The 21,554-nt window shown below is 36.5% G+C and overlaps 1 protein-coding gene across 2 annotated transcripts in view; it reads right to left on the minus strand.

The window, feature by feature from the left end:
• GOPC (golgi associated PDZ and coiled-coil motif containing) overlaps positions 1-21,125 on the minus strand; it is a 46,189-nt gene extending 25,064 nt beyond the window's left edge. For both annotated transcript variants that reach the window (XM_044676818.1, XM_044676819.1), the window contains exon 1: positions 20,645-21,125. In XM_044676818.1, coding sequence (XP_044532753.1) covers positions 20,645-20,932 — 288 coding nt within the window. In that variant the 5' untranslated portion in view covers positions 20,933-21,125. The remainder of the gene's footprint in view (positions 1-20,644) is intronic.
• Between the last annotated feature and the right edge of the window lie 429 nt (positions 21,126-21,554).

The following is a 21,554-nucleotide window of genomic DNA, read 5'->3' on the forward strand; positions in this document are numbered from 1 at the left end:
ACTGGGAGACACACACACTTCTATTGCTTCCTATATACAGGACTTGCAGATCAAATTGCGAGAACTCCATGAATCCAGAACTGCAGTACAAGCAGGACCTATAGACTTCTCACTTCATGACCTAAACCCAGGAGACAAGGTTTACATAAAGAACTTCCAGTGCACTGGAACAACTCAGCCTGCCTGGGAAGGTCCATTTCAAGTACTGTTAACCACTCCAACAGCAATCAAAATTGGAGAAAAGGACTCTTGGATTCATTGCTTACATGTAAAACAAGTACCTTCTATCGACACTGACTGAATGTATCCTGTCACATACATTGGAGATAGAAGTCCATAAACAAGTGGACATTGTTTTGGCTGACACATTAAACTCCTGAATTTTCTTTATTATTGCTTTTCTTATTTTCAATAGAATATTTGATTTTTTTCCTTTCTTATTTCTTTTACTTGAAGTACATATAATCAGTATTAATGTTTCTGATTTTGAAGGATAAGTTTACGATATCTACTAGCTCTAATATCAATGCATACTCAAAAGCTTTAGACTATGGAAACCTGCCAATGATTGTTAAATATTGTGGGAAAGAGTCATTGTACAATGCCAAGAAGCACAAGGTCAAGGAGACCAACAATCCTTGTGGGATTGATGAGATCTCTGCCAAGACAGAGGATTTGTTTGAGGTTCAAGGTAGTGGCTATTTGACATACATCAGATGCAGGTCTTCCTTGTGCCACATTCCAACAAGTAGTTTGGCTGCCATTTGCTCCCCTATCCTTGAGAGTGAATGTAAAATCATACCAAGGAATCATACTTCCCTTTTACTTCAAAATCTAGTCCCTTTTCTCTCTTCATAGTATGGCAATTTTCTGTAGTCCTGGCTGCCGACTGGGTACGTGCTATAATGCTGCATTTGTCCTATAGGCTTGTAGGATATAAATCACTTTAATTGGGCCCTGATTTAAGAACCTGGTATGGGTTTATTCTTGCTTACTCAGAATTTTATGTACATAGATTTTTGAAATATTTTTCCCCCAAAATTTTATTTTTCTCTTTTATTTGTTTTTAATGTTTTTGGTTTTTCTTTTGACAACTGATTCATATACCTCATAACTCAGACACGTATCCTGGGTTGATCCGTGTGTTGGTCAACACCCTCCTCAGGGGGATTGTATAATTTTCAAAAAATCCAAGATTTAAAAAATTTTTGAAGAAAATTTCAGGAAAAGAAGCTCACCAACTCTTAGAATCAAGAATGCAAACTGTTTGGAGAAAGTGCCATAAAGAAACACACAGAAACCACACACTGCATCAAAGATCCAGAATGAACTTTGGATATAACTAATTGAACTAAAGGGGGACTGAACACATTTCTTCTGAATGTAAACTCTGATGCCAAAAGGGACTGCTCCCTAATTGGCTTTTTGTCAATATGCCTAGCAAACTTCGGTTTTGCTCTCTCCTATTTTCCTCTTATCTCCAACTATTGTAGTTTCCTCTTAGAAAGTGCAATATTGTATGTACCTTTAGCTTTCTGAAGATCTTTAGAGGTATAAGCTAGTTATGTTAAATGATTCCTTGGGGAAGACTAGTCTCCCCAAGACACAGAGGGGATTGTGAAAACAAAATTATCTCTCTTTATCTATTTTAATGAAATCAATCAGCAACCTTTAACTCAATCAATCAAGAACTCAAAGCACCTCTACTCAACACTTAAGTAAAATTTCCTGATTTGGGCATCTTGATATGATCTATTTGTAAATGATCAAATGGTATATGAGCTAGTGGACAACCACCAAAAGCTTTTTGTTTAAATATGCTTTGATTATATTGTGCACACATAGAGCAAGCTGAGCAGATTTTATTTGAGTCAAAAACTCTCACCTCCAAAGGGGACTGCCCAGCCCTGGGTAGGACTAACTGAAAGACTACAATTGGTTTCTTTGAAGAAAGGGGAGACACAGGAAATGATGTAGAAAAGGAGCATAAAAGAAGAGACGAGCATGACCTAATACCACTCCTTTCCTGGAGTTGGGGGAAGATTGTTTCTGGAGATTCCTGGCTTGGCTTTGGAGGAGACTCTTTTCCTAGTTTCGGTGTGGGTGAATGGAGCTACTTTCTTTTCCTTGGAGTCATTTTGCATTGGTGGAACTCTGACTAAGGATTATCAGGAAATCCACATGGAGATCAGGACTTGGGGAAGCCAGTGCCAGGGGCTGAGCCAGACTTCACTGGAGAAGGGTTGGTAGGCTTGTTAAGGCTCTGTCTCTTTTCTACATTTCCCACTTTCACTTTTTCTACCTTGTAAATAAAAGCTGCTAACAGTCATTTTGACTTAGGGGCTAATATTTTTATAAACAGTGACCACTTTTATAACTCTCATATTGAGTTAATACCCCAATTTTAATCCTTACAGGTTTGCCATTTCCTTCTCCAGCTCATTTTACAAGATGAGAAAATTAAGGCAAATAGGGTTAAGTGACTTACCCTGGGTCACACAGCTAGTGTCTGAAGCTGAATTTGAATTCAGGAAGATACTCTAGCCCCAGCAATCTATCTACACTGCCACCTAGCAGTCCCTAAAAAAAAAAACAAAGTTATATTGCCACTAAACAGAACTAGTGCTGGATTATCTAAAAGCCATAGTTCTCAAATAAAAATTTTTATGTAATAAACTTTATAGGCATATTATTAAATAATAATACAATTAAGCAGGTTATAGATATCCAGTAAGTCATTGAGTAAGCACAGAAATAGATTGAAACTGGAAACCAAGTAAGAAAAACTTACCCACAGGAAATATTCAAAAACAATGGCTTACAAAGTCCTCCCTTGTCAAACACCCATGACAAATAAAAATTTTATATTCCTGGAAGCCAATTTGCCATATAATAAAATTTTATACTACTTCTGTTCTCTGTGGGGTCAATATAAATATCTAGAAATGCAGCTTATATACTACCTAATTTAAAAACAGCTGTTGCTAGGGTCAAAATATCCATCAAATTATGAAGATTAAATAATATTGAATCACATCTAAATGATCTATGTTTACTGGGACCAAAAAGCCTTGGATGATTGAAAAACCAGAGCTCTTCCAAAAATCCTTTTTTAATAAAACCTGATTAGAAAGTAGAGGGGGCATGGGGGCAGCTGGGTAGCTCAGTGGATTGAGAGCCAGGCCTAGAGACAGGAGGTCCTAGGTTCAAATCTAGCCTCAGACACTTCCCAGCTATGTGACTCTGGGCAAGTTACTTGACCCCCATTGCCTATCCTTACCACTCTTCTGCCTTGGAGTCAATACACAGTATTGATGCAAAGACGGAAGGTAAGGGTTTAAAAAAAAAAAAAGTAAGTAGAGGGGGCAGCTGGGTAGCTCAGTGGATTGAGAGCCAGGCCTAGAGACGGGAGGTCCTAGGTTCAAATATGGCCTCAGACACTTCCCAACTTTATGACCCTGCACAAGTCACTTGATCCCCATTGCCTAGCCCTTACCATTCTGCCCTGGAACCAATATGCAGTATTGATTCCAAGACAGAAGCTAAGGGTTTATTAAAAAAAAAAAAGAACTGATTTCACAACTCCAGGAGGTAGGAAAAAAAGGAAACAAGCAAGGAAATATATTTTAAACAGAAGGTGAAAAGAAGAAATAGATCCACATAAAGCAAAAAACAATAGCCCAGTCCTTTAATAGTCAAAATCTGACTTTAAAAAACCAAATGAGGCTTTCTAACAAGCTGGATGAAACATGTCTTATCTATACCAAAGACCTTAGTGAATAACAAACTATTTTTTAGTATTGCCACCTCTCAATACCCAAGTACTCTTTCAAGATATCCCAGTGCTAATCTAACACTTTAAGGTTTACAAAGTGCTTCACAAATATCATCTCACTATACCCTTAAAATAACATTAGGGAGATGGGTGCTATTATATCATCCCAATTAAAATTATTGCAGACAGGTTAAATGATTTGTCCAGGGTCACGAAGCTAAGTAAATATCTGAGGCAGGATTTGAAATCAGGTCTTAACTCCAAATCCAGAACTATTTACTGCACCACCTGGGAAGATGATTTGCTTGGGGGGGGGGGGGGGGGACACACACCAAAAAACCTACATATGAGTTAGCATCTATTTAAAATATAACTAGAAAGTAACAAAAAAAAAAAAAAAAAAAAAAAAGACTTCTGGGATGAGAAGTGACTGGGGGGGAGTTCAGTTTTGAACCGTGGACTGAGAAGAGCTCCAAATCCGATCTTGGGATTGAATCCAAAGCCTTTCCAGAGGATTTCCCAAGCTTTACTACAGTCATATTGACTGTGAAGTGACCTTTTTCATCAGTATCTGGAGACCTGAGGGCTGGCAGGACATTCAGCTGTTCAAAAGGATTTTATCCTGGAGGGCAGGCTCTGTCAGTCCCAAAAGAGAACAATTTCCTCTGTACCTGCCTCATCTAAAATCATTCTGTTCTCTGTGTTAATGGATTAGATTAGTCAGCATTAGAAAAGTCAAGAGGATTGAGACAACTTCCAGGCTGATCCTTTAGCTATTGGCCAAAGCTGCATATCTCTCTGAGACTTTAGACAGGGAACTCCTATTTTACCTCTTTCCCTACTTCACCCTTGTTAGACTATCATCAATAAACATCTTTGATTACAATTAGCAGTCAGATAATTGGAAAAGAGAGAAGTAAAGGCTAAAGAGAGAAAAGGTTTATTTGGAGGGGTAAACCTTTCTTCAAACTTAGGTGACGCTAAAATCCTTGCCCATTACTGGTTTCCTCTGGTAGGGTAATGCAAAATTCCCTAACCAACCATCAATCTCCATTCCTTCAATATTCCTCAATCTGACTCATATCACTACATTTACTTCTACCATCATTATACTCAGTTAGGCACAGAAGGCAGCCATTAGCTCTCTGACCAGTCAGGCAGGAGAAATATCCTTGAGCTTGGTTGACTAGAACAAAACAACTAGCTTTTATAACATCATCAATCAAAGATTTCCTTTCCTCCTTTTAACATCTTTCACTTTAATTTCTTATTAGTGGCTGCTCTAGTTTTACAGCCTTTGGTTGCACTGTCTTTATCAAACCACAGTTCCTGAAGGGAGTCTAACTCTTTAAACATACAATTAAATATGGAAGTGAAATAAATTCAAAGATATTCTGGTGTCATATTTTCTACTAAGCCCTCAAACATGTTCCTCTACTTTCAGGTTCTTAATGTTCCTCTTATAAAATTGAATATTGAAACTATGTGTTGTTTTGAAATTGCATGAATATATTTCATAATCACGAAAAAGGCTGGCAAACTCTTATCTTCCCAAAGGGTTAACTGAATTTAATCTAAGTTTGAAGAGTAGAATTTAACTTACTGACAAATCTTTATGCATGAATTAAGACATAGTTGATCTAGGAAGAAAGGCCATGAGACAGCAATGATTTAATTAGAAGAGAATTTTGCCATAAATCTAACTAATTTTACTCATGAGTAAACTGAAGGCTATCAAAACTCTAAGTATTTCATGCTCAGAAAAAGTTAAATCTAAGGTATGTGTGGGGACGAGAAAGGAAAAATTCTTCCAAACCTATAAACATGTAATCTGCACTGAATCAAATAAAATTATCTCCTTTACAAGACAAAAACTTTCAAAATAGAAGACTATAGGTCTCTCTTCAAAAATTTCAAATTCCACTATCAAATTTTAAAAGCACCATCACCTTTAAGTACTACAGCACTTAATAGAGTGCATATACAATGTGTACTAAATAAATGTTAACCTGAATTGACCTAAAGTTTCAAGATAGCAAACCTTTCACTTTATATACAATAACTCATTTATTTTAAAAAGGGGGACTGACTAATCTTTAATATGCCTGTGACTTTAAAAATATTTTTAAATTAACAAAAATCCATTTCTTCTCTCCACTTTCCAATGGAAAAGGGAAAAGAAAATCTTTGTAACAATTATGCATAATGAAGCCAAAAAAATTCTCACATTAGCCATGTCAAAAGGGCTACAGGTAGGGGGGAGTCCATCACCACCAATGAAACGAATACCAAATGTTTTTCTTTCAAGGAAGCTCCTGAATGGCAAGCAGATGTCTTTATATGAGAATAATAACTCCCTGAAAACCCAATCTATCATTCCTACTGCAGAGTACTACTCCAGTGGGCTATGTTGTCTCAATGACACATGTACATTTATCTAAAAAATTATTTTAGGGAGAATTCACACAAAGCAAGCACTAAAGCAGAAGACTGAAAAAATAACATAAGAACACTCAAAGAACTTTACTATGGATCAGTGATTCCCAAAGTGGGTGCTACCACCCCCTGGTGGGTGCTGCAGCGATCCAGGGGAGCAGTGATGGCCACAGGTGCATTTATCTTTCCTATTAATTGCTATTAAAATTTAAAAAATTAATTTCCAGGGGGCTAAGTAATATTTTTTTCTGGAAAGGGGACAGTAGGCCAAAAAGTTTGGGAACCACTGCTATAGATCAATGATGGCAAACCCTTTAGAGACAGAGTGCCAAGTCATGCCCCCTCCCCCCACTGAGTACCCTCACAATGTCAAGTGATTTTGTTCAAATAAAGATCTGACCAAGTCACCCCATATTTGATAAACTCCAGTGACTCCCTATAATCTCCAAAATCAAATACAAAATCCTCTGTTTAGTATTCAAAGCCCTTCAAATCCTAGCCCTCATATCTCTACATTTCTAATCATCTTATACCTTATGCTCTTCCACATTACCTTTGAGCTAGTAACATTGGCATCTTTGCTGTTCCTCTAATATGTCACCCCACCTCTTTGCTCCAGGTACTTCTCTGGCTGTCTCCTATGCCTGAAATGCTCTTCCTCCTCATTTCCCCAATCTGGCTTTCCTTCAGGTCACAACTAAAATCCTCCCTTCTCCCAGAAATCTTCCTCAATCGCTCTTAATGCTAATGTCTTCTCTCTGTTAATTATTTCCTACTTATTCTGTATATAGCTTGTTTGAACATGATTATCTATAATGCCTCTCCCTTCTGAGCTCCTTGTGGGCAGTCTTGTCTTTTGCCTTTCTTCGTATTTCCTTAATAGGAAACTTAGTGGAAGCTTAATGAATAGTTTCTGACAGATTGACTAATGATAAGAAAATTCTCCAAGGAATTTCATACCATGTCTCTGAAAAAAAATTGTCAAATACCAATTATAGTACATTTTTATAGTAAGTCTGATTTTCTACTAGGTTAATCAGACTAAGATAATGTCCTCAAAACTATATATTTTGAAAACTATATGAGCTATAGAACAGAGAAGAGGCTTTAAGCCTAACCTCCACTTCATAAAACTTATTCCTAAATCACTAGACTACAGTTTTGAACATTTTTAAAGTACAAACTCAAAAGACACATCCCCATATCCCAAAAATACTTTGCATAGCAAAGAGACTGGTTGCCTCTGATAGTAAAGACATAAGTAGTTTCTGTCTCACTAGGGCCAAAGGTAATTAAGAGGCCATTCTATTCTGAATGAGGTGGGGCAATCTTGTTCTGCAAAGGATGATGTCTTGAAGAGACAGGCTTACTAACTTCTACTGGGGAGAGGGGGAGAGGAGCAGCCCAGCTGCTCCTCCCTTCCACTTTCTAGTTAGGAACTCTGACAAACTATGTGCTTATGTGCTGTTGCACTGGGTCCTTGGCATGCATGCTCACAGAGAGGTCTATGCGTGCACAGGTTCACCATCACAGCCCTAGGATAATAACTGCTCCACAAACTTGTGTGCATAATGCCTTTTTTCCCCCCTCTAGTGTACACAGCTGTGGAATGCCAAGGAGAAATTGAAAAATGAGGTTACTAATAAAGTCACAGGAATGTTTGAAGTTCTGAAAGTTAAACTTGAGAATGATGAGGACTGAATGAATATACCAAAAGTCACCATGCCTACTTTTTGATGTAGCAATAGACTTTTACCCTGAAGAGATCAAAGAAGGGAAAAAAAGTCCTAGGTACAAAAATATTTACAGTAGCTCTTTTAATGGCAAAGAAATGGAAACTAAAAACATTACCCATTGTTGGTGAATAGGTAAACAAATTAGAGTATGTGAAAGTAATGGAATATAATTGTGCCATAGGAAATTATTAAAATGATAATTTTGGAAAAGCTTGATGAATTGGTAGAGAATAAAGTGAGCAGAATCCAGAGAACAATTTATACAATAAAATGGCACTGTAAAGAAAAACAACTTAGAAAGAATTAAGAACTCTTAAAAGTTCATGCAATGACCAACAGAGAAAACCAAGATTGGTGATTAAACCACTGATTGGTGATCAAACCAAGACTAACCTGACAGAAAGGTGATGAATTCAAGGTAGTGAATGAGTGATACACTTTCAGATATGGTCTATGTGCAGATCTGTTCCACTAGATTGAGTAGACATATCTGATTATACAAAGATTCTAATTATCTTTTGGGGGAGGAAATAGAGGAGATTTTGAGAAGAGGAGGGCTGGTGACACAGTTATTTAAAATGGAAAAAAGAAAAGAGGGTCAATGAAGCATTTAAAAAAAATAATATAAGAAAAGATGAATAAACAAGTAGACTAGTCACAATTAAAAAAAACATGCTGACATATTTATTATATAATTTAAAGGAAAAGGCATTCATTTCATGGATTTACAGCTTCATATACATTCAGCTTCTTTTTCCTTATTTTGTAGAAATGCTCATATTTGCTAATGGTTAAGGTCAGAATAAAAAAAAATGGTCATTACATTATGAATTTAACCACTGCAATATATAAAACCAGCTACTAAAATGTGGATGATTAGATATCTATATCAATAGAGAAAAGTACTTGAGTCAATGAATCATATATTTTTGGAAGTATTTTTCAGATAAATATTCCTTATGGGTGAAAGATCAGAAATCAAGAGTTAATAGCCAAGAATTAAAAAGGAAACAAAAGTTCCATGAACCTAGTTCTAATGCCAATCTCTCCAAAGAAAAGAAATACAGATTTCCCATTGGAATTTCTTTCTAGTGATCCTAAAATATAGGATGTTTTGTTACACAGATGACCCTTGAAAGCTAAATATAAAATGACCTCAGGCCCATATGACCTTCTTTTGCTTCTACGCTGATAGTTTAATAATAGTGGAAAGGGAAGACTTTTTTAAAGATATTTTATTTTACCTATTACATGTAATAAAAGATCAAGAAAGGCTTCTTACCTTATCTTAGTATAATAGGATATAAGATATTGGTCTATACCTAGTTTCTCCCATACTATCTTTCATTTTTTCTAGCAATTTTTGTCATATAGTGAGTTCTTATCCCAAAAGTTGGAATCTTTGGGTTTACCAAATACTAGATTGATGAGGCCATTTAACCCTAATGTATCCCACTGATCAAATGTTCTATATCTAAACAAGTATCAAATTGTTTTGATGACTACTGCTTTATGGTACAATTTGAGATTTGGTATTGCTAGGCCAACTTCCTTCACATTTTTTAAAAATTCCCTTGATATTCTTGATCTTTTGTTCTTCCAGATGAATTTTATTATTTTTTCTAGTTCTATAAAATAATTTTGGTAGTTTGATTGGTATGGCACTGAATAAGTAAATTAATTTAGATGCAGTTGTCATTTAAATTTTTATTACATTAGTTCTTCCTCCCCATAAGCAATTCACATTATTCCAATTGTTAAGATCTAACTTTATTTGTGTGAAGTGTTTTGTAATTGTGTTCATGTAATTCTTGTGTTTGTCTTGGCAAATAGATTCCCAAGTATTTTATATTGTCTAGAGTTATTTTAAATGGAATTTCTCTATCTCTATCTACTTTTCTATCTACCCACTTTGATGGTAATATAGAGAAATGTTGATGATTTGTGTAAGTTTATGTTTTAACCTATAACTTAGTAACCTAATTCTTCAAAATTCTCTAAGTATAGCATCACATCATCTGCAAAGAGTGATAGTTTAGTTTCTTTAATTCCTTAAATTTCTTTTTCTTCTCATTGCTAAAGCTAACATTTCTAGTATATTGAATAATAGTGGTGATAATGAGCATCCTTGCTTCATCCCTGATCTCACTGAGATCTGCCTTGCAGATGATACTTGATGATTTTAGATAGATACTACTTATAACTTTAAGGAAAAGCCATTTATTCCTCGGCTTTCTAGTGTTTTTAACAGAAATAGGTGTTGTATTTTGTTGAATGCTTTTTCTGTATCTTGTGAGATAATCATGTGATTTGTTGGTCTGTCAACTGGTCAATTATGCTGATAGTTTTCCCAATTATTAAACCAGCCTAACATTCCTGGTATAAATTCCACCTCGTCATAGTGAACAATTCTTGTGATATATTGCTGTAGTCTCTTGGTTAGCATTTTATTGAAGATTTTTGAATCAATATTCATTAAGGAAATTGGTCTGTAATTTTCTTTTTCTGTTTTTGCTGCTTCTGGCTTAGGCATCAACACCATATTTGTGTCATGAAAAGAATTTGATAGGAATCCTTCTTGGCCTATTTTGCCAAACAGTTTATATAGTACTGGAATTAATTGTTCTTTAAATGTTTGATAGAATTTACTTGCAAATCCATCTGGATGTGGGAATTTTTTCTTTGGGAGTTTTTTTTTTTTTTCTGAGATGGGATTACTTAAGTGTTCTATTTCCTCTTTTGTGAATATAAGCAATTTATATTTTTGTAAACATTCATCCATTTCACCTAGATTGTCAGATTTATTGTCATATAATTGGGCAAAACAGCTCCTAATTTCATTGGTGAATTCACCCTTTTCATTTTTGATACAGGTAATTTGATTTTCTTCTTTCCTTTTTTAAATCAAATTAACCAATAATCTATTTTACTTGTTTTTTTTTCATAAAACCAATTCCTAGTTTTATATATTAGTTCAGCAGTGCTCTTACTTTAAACTGTATTAATTTCTCTCTTGATTTTTAGATTTTCCAATTTAGTCTTTAATTGGGGATTTTAAATTTGTTCTTTTTAAGTTAAATGCCTAATTCATAAATCTGCTTTTTCTCTATTTTACTGATTTAAGCTTTTAAAGCTATAAATTTCCCCCTAAGCATTGCTTTGGCTATAACCCATGAATATTGTTATATGTCTCCTCTCTTTAATGAAATTATTGGTGTTTCTGTAATTTTCTCTTTGACCTAACTCATTTTTAGAATTAGATTATTTAGTTTCCAATTAATTTTTCTTTCCATGGGCCCTTACTGATTATAATTTTTGTTGAATTCTGATATGAAAACACCCTCTCTCTATGTATATTCCTTTTAACTGCTCTGATAATGAGAAAAATTTTTGAGTTACAAATAAAATCTATCCACATAGGGATATAAACAGTTCGACTTTATTGAATCCCTTAAAATGTCTCTTAATTACCTTTTTACGTTTCTCTTCAGTCTTATATTTGGATATCAAATTTTCTGTTTAGGTCTGATCTTTTCATCAGGAATGCTGAGAAATCTATTTTATTAAATGATTATTTCCAACCCCTGAAATAATATCCTCAGTTTTGATGGGTAATTCATAGATGTAACCTCAATTCCTTTGCCTTCTGGAATACCATATTCTAAGCTTTTAGATTATTTAAGGTAAAAGGTGCTAAGTCCTATGTAATCCTGACTGTGGCTCCCTGATATTTGAATTTTTCTTTCTGGCTGCTTGAAGTATTTTCTCCTTCACCTAGGAGCTCTTAATTTGGCAATAGCATTCATAGGAGTTGTCATTTGGGGATTTATTTCAGGAGGTGACCAATGGATTCTTTCAATTTCTATTTTATCCTCTTCTTCAAAAATATCAGGGCAGTTTTCAGTGATTTCTTGCAATATGGTGCCTAGGCTTTTTTTTTTTTTTAATCATGACTTTCATCAGGTAGTCCAATAATTCTTAAGATTTTTCTCTTCTGGATCTATTTTCCATGTCAGTGGATTTTTTTTAATGAAATAGTTAATATTTTTTTCTTTTTTTACATTCTTTTGTTTTTTATTGTTTCTTGATGCCTCGTGAAATCATTAGCTTCTATTTGTCCAATTCTAATTTTAAGGAATGATTTTTCTTCTATGAGCTTTTGAACCTCCTTTTCTTTTTAGTCAGTTTTATTTTTTAAATAACTCTTTTCTTCATTGAATTTTTGTACCTCTTTTTCCATTTGGCCAATTCTACTTTTTAAAGAACTCTTCCTCACTGGAGTTTTGTGGCTTTTTTTTCATTTGTCCAATTCTGTTTTTTTAAGGCATTATTTTCTTCTCGCATTGCTTTTATTTCTCTTCCCCATTCTTCTGCTTCTCTTATTTGCTTTTTGAATTCATTTTTTAGTTCTTCCACAGCCTGAGACTAATTCCCATTTTTCTTTGAAGTTTTGGTACGGCTGCTTTGCTGTCACTGTCCCCTTCTGAGTCTATGCCTTGCTCTTCTTCATCTCCATATTAATTTTCTATGTTTAGGTGATTTGGGATTTGTTTGTTTCTTTGATGTCTGCTCATTTCCCCAGTCTTTGACTTTTACTTTTGTCTTAAAGGTGGGCATCTGTTTTCAGAATAGAGAGGGCACTACAAGTTTCAGTTCTTCCATGGTAATATAATGGCCCGTGGATGTTAGTCTTCTTTAAGAACTACTGATGGATTGCAGTGCTCAAAGCCCTATGAGATACCATGTGCTCTGGCTCACATCCTCACCTCGATCCTGTGGCAAGGGCTCTAAGGCCTCACTTTGGGCTTACACAGGCCAGATGCACTATGAACTGCCTTGCTTTGGGGCTTGGAGACCTCAGTTAAGGCTTAGGAACTGGCTCTGAGCCTCACTTTGAGCCCACACCAGCCAGTTGCCCTTCAAACTGCCTAGCCCATGGCCCTGCGGCTCAGTGTCTCCCGTTAGGCTAGTGCACAGAGGACTGCCTTGCTAAGGTTCAGGTCTTCAATGAAGAGTTGGATAGGGGCTCAAAAGCCTCACTCTGGACTTACACCAGTCCTGTAATGGAACTTGGGAGGGTGGGTCCACAGGCTTGGGAAGAAGTTCTGGGTTCTCCCTTAGGCTTGAACAGGCCAGGAACTATGGACTTCCTTGTGCTTGGTCTTGGGAGTACCTCACTGAAGGATTATATTAGGGCTTGGAACTTCAAGGGGTGGATGTGGGGTGTTCTGCTGCTGGCTTAGGCAGAACCACAGGGTCTCAAAGTTGGCTTAGGCCCAGGTTCATAACCTAGAGCAGGTGGGAAGTGGGCAGTTTGCTGTTGGCTTGTGCTGGAACTACTTAGTGAAACTTTGCTGCTGGCTATGCTCCCCTTTAAACCCTCTCTGCCTATCTTCCAAGCTGTTTTCTGCAGGAGGGCTGCTTCACTTTGCTCCCTTGCTGATTCTGGCACTCCGGTATTCATTTTGAGGTGTTATTTTAAGGTTGGTTTGAGAGGATTCTCAGAGTGGTTCTAGCTTTCCATGCTTCAATTCCAGGATAGAGCAGAAGATTTTAAAAATAACTCAGGATATTGACATTCTATATATTTTAACTTAGCCTTTGAAACTAAATGGGAAATTCTGACTCAATGGACCTATGAATGGATAAACTACCAGAGGAATTAACTCACATTCATCTTGAAATTTTCAATAAAACTGAAGCCAAAATGAAAACAAAATTGTAGCTAAATGGAAGGATGGTTCACCAGTTCTAAAAAAGGCAAATAAAGGAGTTCATAGGTTCTATCATGCACCAAGAGCAACAAAAGGAATTTGGTCTTTGTTCTCTGTATCTCATGGTAAATACTCGTCTACTACCATGAAAATAATTACATCACACATATCAACTTCTACGCACATAATGAAGATGTATAGAAATCATAGGAATTGGAATGATTTCCCTAAATCCACTTTTAAAAATACTTAATGACTTAAAAACATAGATTAGAACAGGAGAAAATAGCTGGAAATATGATGGAAAATGTGAATAAGGAATAAAGAATGAGAATGGCTGAAGACTTGAAAACTAAATACATTTGGGAACATTTTTATTAGAAAAAAATTAGAAGGCACCAGACATAGTAAGAACCAAACAACATCACACACACACAAAAAAAAATGAAAATGATTTTATTTAACAGAAAAGAATTGAATCCTCAATGTGATGAGATTCATCCCTGAGTCAACTGTCTATTTATATTTAGGCTAATCTATAAAAATCAAAATCAGTACAAAATTTATTTTAAAAACTTAAAATGATAAAAAGGAATGAACAGATAAAACTCCATCCTCACTACTTAAGTTATTGATAAGAAGAAATGGAATATGGACAGAATAAAAGAGACAAAGACTACAGTAATTTCAAATATTGTAAATCAAATGTCATAACAAGGAAATCAAAGAGCTTCTTTCATTAAGTAAATAAAAACTGAGTTACTTACTGCTACATGGAGATATGGCAATGAAGAGCAATGCTTCTTTAAAATACAATTTATATTTTAAACTTATGAAAGATTAAGGATTATGAGTAGTATTAGTTTATGAAATAAAGAAAATAAAAAGAATAAAACCAATTTAAAGAATGTTTCATGAGCTCTAAATAAGCACTCATGGCAAGATTAAATTAAAATGAAAATGAGAACACAACAAAGAAAAAGAGCTATAATTATTTTTATAGCAAACTTTTTTTTTTAACACCATCACAGATGGAAGTGCCACCATGTTTGGCCTTTGATATTATAGCTGTACATATGACTGTAGAGGACAGAAATGACACTCGAGAACAAAGATAGAAAAAGCAATTAAGTTATACCAAGTGTACAAAGAAGAATCAACAATTAAGAGGGTACTATGGGACTAAATCACAAGAAATTGGAAAGAGAAAAAGACACCAAAGATGAAGGAAAAATGTTTGGCCCTTAATAATTTTTTAAGAAGTTAAAGAGAACAATAAAAATTACTGATCTGTAATTCTATATAACTTTTTTTATATAACTTTTTTTTAGAATTAATTACACAAGCATTGTTGTCATCCTTGATGAGGGAATGGACAGGTTCTTATAATCAATATTTTATAGTGGGCCATTTGTCATCAAGCAATTAACTTATAGCTGTAGAAAATACAAGATCCAACTCTTGTTATTTATTGATTTAAAAAAAATTTTTTTTTAAGCATTTCATTTGGGAGAGCAAAATAACACCTTAAATGTTTTATTCCAACAAGGTGTTTTCTCATCTATACATCAACATTATTCAAGATTCCTTAAAAGATAACACCATCCAACTCTTTTAAAATGTGTCTTCATCTTCACCCCAGTCATTTTCCACTCATTGGGGCGGATATACCAAGGTCATGATGGTGAACCTATGGCGTGCAGAGACCTCTCTGCCGGCATGCACACACCTCGGACTTGGCCAGCCAGTAGCCCAGTGCAGTCGGGAAAGAGGAGGGGGAGGAGGGAGTACTACACATAGTAAAGGGGCAGGGCATGGCACAGGGTCCCTAAAAAGTTCTAAAAGGTTTGGCTCTATAGAAAATTAGAGTGTTGGAGGTGGTAATGATATTCCCAAATTATATAAAGTATTTTTCAACCATAAAGAACTATTTAAATATAATGTAATACTACTATTATATTACCACTGGGAAATTGCAAACCTCCTTTATAATCCCAAACATTTCCCAGTCTTGATAAAGATGTATCTTTTTACTATCAATACATTACCACTGATGTTGTACTAGTCATGAATTACTGTAGTCTCTGGAAAATTAAAAATGAGTTTCACTCAGAATCTGTTGTCAAAGCCTGTTAACAACTTAATATCTTGATGTCAAGGTATGTTTGTGCCACTCTTCCTCTCCCCCACAATAAACTCCAGATTCCCTTTCACCTTAAGTATCAAAAATAAAATCCTGTTTAACCTCCAAAGTCGTTACTTACTCCTACAGTCTTCTTATACATTCTCCCTTATTCTTATACCCCCTTTCTCCCTTCACCACTATCAACTACTCCATAATCCAGTGATACTAGCTTCCTTTCTATTCCTATAACAAGATAATACACCTCCCTACTCCAGGTATTTTCATGGGCTATTTCATATGCCTGGAATGCTTTCTCTCCTCATCTCTGCTTCCTGGCTTTCCTAGCTTTCATTAAATCACAGCTAAAAATCCTACTTTCTACAGGAAGCTTTTCATGATCTCCCCCTAATTCTAGTAACTACCCTCTGCTGATTATTTCCAATTTATCCTGGATAGGGAGCTTTTTTATATATAATCTTTTTTATGCTTTCTCTCCCACTGGACTGTGAGCTTCTTGAGAGCAGGGTATGTCTTCTCCCTTTCTCTGTAACCCTCACAGCCCTTAGCAATTTCTGAAATAACACAGTAAGCACTTAACAGATGTTTGCTGGCTGACTGATGGTTCTGAGAATGCAACGTATAGCAAATAAGAAATTTCAGTGTTATCAGGAAAATATATGATCAAAAGCAAAGAAATTGGACTAGTCTTATAGCAAGAATGAAAGACATCAGCAGACAAGAATACTCCACTGTCATCCTAATGATGTCAGAGATGGTTTTAAGCATATTGTATGGCTGTTGACAGGATTTATTTATGATATATACTAAATTAATTCTACATCTGAATTTTGAATTAGAATCTCTATACTTATTCCTTTATGATACAGCCAAAGAACCCCTTCTATAGCTGAATAGAAAAGAAAGTGAGATTATGTAAAAGATTAGGAAATCTGTCTATGCTAGATATACCCACACATAGCCCCAACAAGTCCTTCAACCTTTCAATGGGAATCAAAACAGAGGTTGATTTTAACCAGGCAAAATTTTATTTCTATCCTACGTAGTTGTGAGCACAAGACAAATACTTGACTGTACACCATTTCCCAGGGGATAGAGAAGAGATGAGAGTCCCAATGTACCCCCATTGGTTATTCACCAATTAAGGATGTCTTAGATGTCATGGGGAAGACCAGAGTGAACTCCCAAACTGTATTTAGGGAGCCATATATGGGAACTATGGTTACAAAAAGAATCATATGACTAAATTGTCTTAATAAATTAATTATATAATAATTATAAAATAATAAATTATTACCTAGAATTATGCCTCTCAGCATTTCTAATCATCACACTGCCCTATGGTGAAATTAAAGGGATGGTACAGACAAGAAGTGAATAAGATAGTCAGGATTGTAATCTGTATCATTGTAGGGAACTTTCAAATCAAGATCATAGATCTATTTGAGTATTAGATTGAAGAGAAATCTCTAATAGTAAAAAGCACAGGGTTTAATCCTCATCTCTGTCCCTCTCAAGTTTCTTGAATGAAGACAAAGATATGCTGAATGACACTAAGCCACAAAGTACTCAGAATCTGGACTGAAAATGAATTCAATAGACTTGTATGATATGCTGAAACTACGAGGATCAAATTGTCATGGCAAACACAAAAGTTTTAAAGTTCCTACACTTAGGTTCCACCCTCCTTCAACTCCCTCACCTCCAGAAGAGGTACTTGGTTTAATGGCAATTCATATGAAAAAGACCTAACGCTTTTTAAGTTGATTAGAAGTCCTATATGAGCTACATGTGAATTTAATATAAATTGTACTCCCCTTATTCTGTTTGAAAACTCATTTTTGGCTGGTGTCAATCCCACCCTTTGACTGGCCACCTCATAGGACTATCTGACTGCTCCCAAGGGTTTGGCTTAAGACCCCTTGCAACTTGTGGAGTGTCAGAAAGACAGGGCTCAGACCAGGGCTGAGGTTAATTAAGTCTGTCCAACCAGAGAGTTCTAGGAGGAATAGTAAAAACTGGCTTTATGAGAAAGAAGTAGAGGCGCTAGGTATGAGGCTTTCTGTGCCCAGGGACTGAAAACTCTTGTTGGCCTCAGGCTGACTAAGACAGTGTGATGAGGACATGAATTAGGTGCGGTCAGGTGAACATGTGATCTCTCTCACACACTCACTCTCTCTCACACACACACACACACACCTCTTTACTAAAAAATAATTATAAATTAATATACAGTCTCCAGAGAATTTTAATCATAACAGCTAATAGAAATGACCTGGTTGTCCATACCACCTACCAAAAAAAAGCTACAGAAATCTTATGCTGAATTAATAGACATATAGTGCTAACCAAGGAAGTAATCAAATATAAATATAAATCCCAACACAATCAGCACAAGTCAGACCATATCTGGAACATTCTTGGGTATATAATTTTAAAGAAGATATTGATAGGCTGGATCATGGCCAGAAGAATCCAACTAGAATGGTGATGCACTTAAAAGCCATGTCATATGAGGAGCAAAAAGTATGCATCAAAATACGAGGTTAATATTTTCTAAGTATTTAGAGACTGAAGAAATTAATAGCTACCTTGTGGTAAACTCTGAAAAGTAAAGCTGATAGTGACTCTTTCCTCTTCTCTGCAAGCACAACTAAGAGTTCCTATTAAATGAAGACTGCAGAATCTGCTAAAATTGTAATATGTAGGTAATATTTAGGAAGTGTTGGAATAAACTAAATACAACTTTTTTTCAAATAAATCCAACCAACCCAAGGTTAAAATCCTATTTTTCTTCCATTTACTATTATACTATTGCCAATATTAGTAGTACTAGAACAAATGTGAAAAAAGATTCAAGCAAAAAGTACTACAATTTCATTTTTACATTAGAAAATACAGGACCTGAAGTTAGAATATGTAATTTGAGAAAAGAGAACAACTTTGCATAATTTATGACTATTTTTAACATTCATTTGTAATGGATAAAGATGGAGGTGACTGAAAACCACCTCGTACTCACAAAATGATCTTTTGTATAAAATTAACTTTTTAATTTGGCATGTGAATTTAAATGCTACTTAACAGCAAGTTTTTAAAAGAAATTAAAATCTATTTTAATATAAAAATATATTCTCAATAATGCCCTTCATCTGAATAAAAAATCCAAAAATCTTCTAAGTCTCAATTCAATATAGATTTCCTTTCTCTAATAACATAGAATCATAAGCACCACCCAATAAGCCAATGCAAATACTAAAATGAGTCATTTTAAATAAAGCATCAAATTGCAAGAATACAAGAGGTATTTTCAGCACCAGCTTCCCACCAATTTTTTGAGAAGGGATAAACTATCAGCAAAAATTCAGGAAAACCTTTTTTTCCAAGTTAAAAATTGCATTTATGCAATAGTAGACTAAGCAAAGATTAACTACACAATACTTACCAATTGCTAAGATATAAGAATAAAAAGAAGTCGTCCAAATTATGTAACCAGTGAAAACCCAAACATCTGGATGAATAGTAATTTCTTAAAAAATATATCATAGTTATTTTTACCTGCAACATCACCATAAAACTAAAAACTATGACCAGTTTTTCCCACGTAGTTCCTTTGTCCTAATTTTAATTCTTACCCCTCAACTTTTCTACTTTAAAAAGACAGCCCTAATTCTTTGCCTATAAAACCTAAAATGGGAAATGTTCCTTTAACACTTTATCTGTTAACTTTATGCTCCAGTAACAATGTTCTAATTTGAATTATTTTGTATTTTTACCCCTATAAAGTCATAAGAAAGTATGAACATTCTTTACCTATCCTGAATTTAGCTTTTGAGAATGAGGGCCTGTTAGGTCAATAAGTTGACATCTACTGTGTGCCAGGAGCTGTGTTAAACACTAGAGATACATGAAATGGCACACACAAAAAAAGGCCTTGTTCTCAAGGAGTTCACAAAGTTTAATGGAAGAAACAACTTTCAAACACCTATAAACAAACCAAATATACAGAGTGTTCCAAAATTTTAGTGAAGTTTAAACTATTAAAGATTTAGTAACTTAAAACTGCACTAAGACTTGGAAAAAGTAACTAAAGCTCAAAACTGCAATAGGAATGTGGGGACACCTTGTATACAGGATAAACTGGAGATAATCTTAAAAGGCAGCACTAAAGGGGATTAGGAAAGGTATGCAATAGTTCATAATAAAGACCCAGCGCTGTAAACCATTCCAAACAACTAAAGTGTAACTTAAGAACTAAACCTTTCTATAAAGAAAATGATTCTACTATCTTTAATTAAAGAAAGCGATTCCGTTTCCAAATTCATTTGTCTTAATAGATCTGATCGAATTCCACCAAATGGCTCAGGTACTGAAGAAAAAACTAGTGTATTAGGATATCCAGCACTAAGAAAAATCAACGGTGTCTATCTATCTACAACAACAATAAGCAAACCTGCTTTCCATTAATCTGATAGAACTTTAAGTGTTGGGATGGGCGGGGAAGAGGGCTAAGACATCACCTAAATGCTAAATCTCTGGGCTTCAAAAAAAGAGCTGTGGCGATCTCTTCTTCAAATAAGGTTTCTTCTTCACTGAGGAAAGGGGGGTTAGGGGGTGGGCAACCTGTAGTTATGGTTACAAGAAGGGGGGGGAGGGTTTGGTGGACGCCTCCCATCTCTCTCCTCCCCCTCCCTCTCCCACGCGAAGGTGAAGCCCCGAGGGCACCAGGTGGGCAGGTCACCGCCTCTACACCAGAAAGCCCCTGGGATTGATTTAAAAAAAAAAAAAAAAAAAAGCCCCGGGTAGACCCGCCACCACCCCATTCCAATCGCCGGCTCACCTCGAGCTTGTGGTTAATTTGGGACACGGTCTGGGCTTTGTGGCAGAGCTGTGCGAAGCAGGAGCTCAGGCTGGTCATCTTCTGGCGCCCCTCGTAAGTGATGTCCGCTTGGTCCGGGTCGATTTCGCCCAAGAGCAGGTCCACGTCCACAAAGGCCTTGTCAAACTCCTTCTCCAGCACCTCAAGCCACCGGAACATCGACACCCCCCCGGGGGGCACCCCTGAGGCGCAGGAAGCACCCCCGGAGACCCCGCCGGGCCCCGCCGAGCACGGGCCGCCCGCTGACATGGCGCTGCCGAGGGCCTCCCCCTAGCTTCTCCCGCCGACCCCAGCCACCTGCCCGAGGGAAGGGAACAGCCCAGACCGAGCGAACTGGGAACGCGCTGCCGCAGGTCCTGCCTCCCTATCCCCTCGCGCAGGTAACGACGTGGACCCAGCTCTAAGGGTGGTAAAGGGATGAAGCACAGGCTGAGGCGGCTACGGAGACGGAACTAGCAATACAGAGTGTCCGTGTCGCACCCCCCCAACTCCCGCCCCCTTTGCGCATGCGCAGAGGCAATCCGCCACCGGCGCCGGAGAGGGAGGAGTGGGAAGGGGCAAAGGTCGGCGCCTGGTTTGTGATAGGCTTCTGAAAGGACCCATCCTCTTCGTGGCCATCTTGGGTACTGGCAAATTGTGGGGTGGGAATTCATAGAAGAATTGGAAATGTTGAGTCGCGTCACTGTCTACATGGGAAGGCACAGAGGAAGAGCAAGGGTGTCCACGTCGTGTAGAAGAGTAGCCTCCATTCATCTGTTCTTCGGTCAGTTCCAAAAGTTGCGGGGGCAGGAGGAGCTACTGGGGCAAGAGCAATGAAGTTATCACATACGCGTGCGCAGTAGGCGCATTTTGGCTCTGTCCTGACGCTGAC

The sequence above is a fragment of the Gracilinanus agilis genome, chromosome 4, assembly GCF_016433145.1.
Source record: "Gracilinanus agilis isolate LMUSP501 chromosome 4, AgileGrace, whole genome shotgun sequence".
Taxonomy (NCBI): domain Eukaryota; kingdom Metazoa; phylum Chordata; class Mammalia; order Didelphimorphia; family Didelphidae; genus Gracilinanus; species Gracilinanus agilis.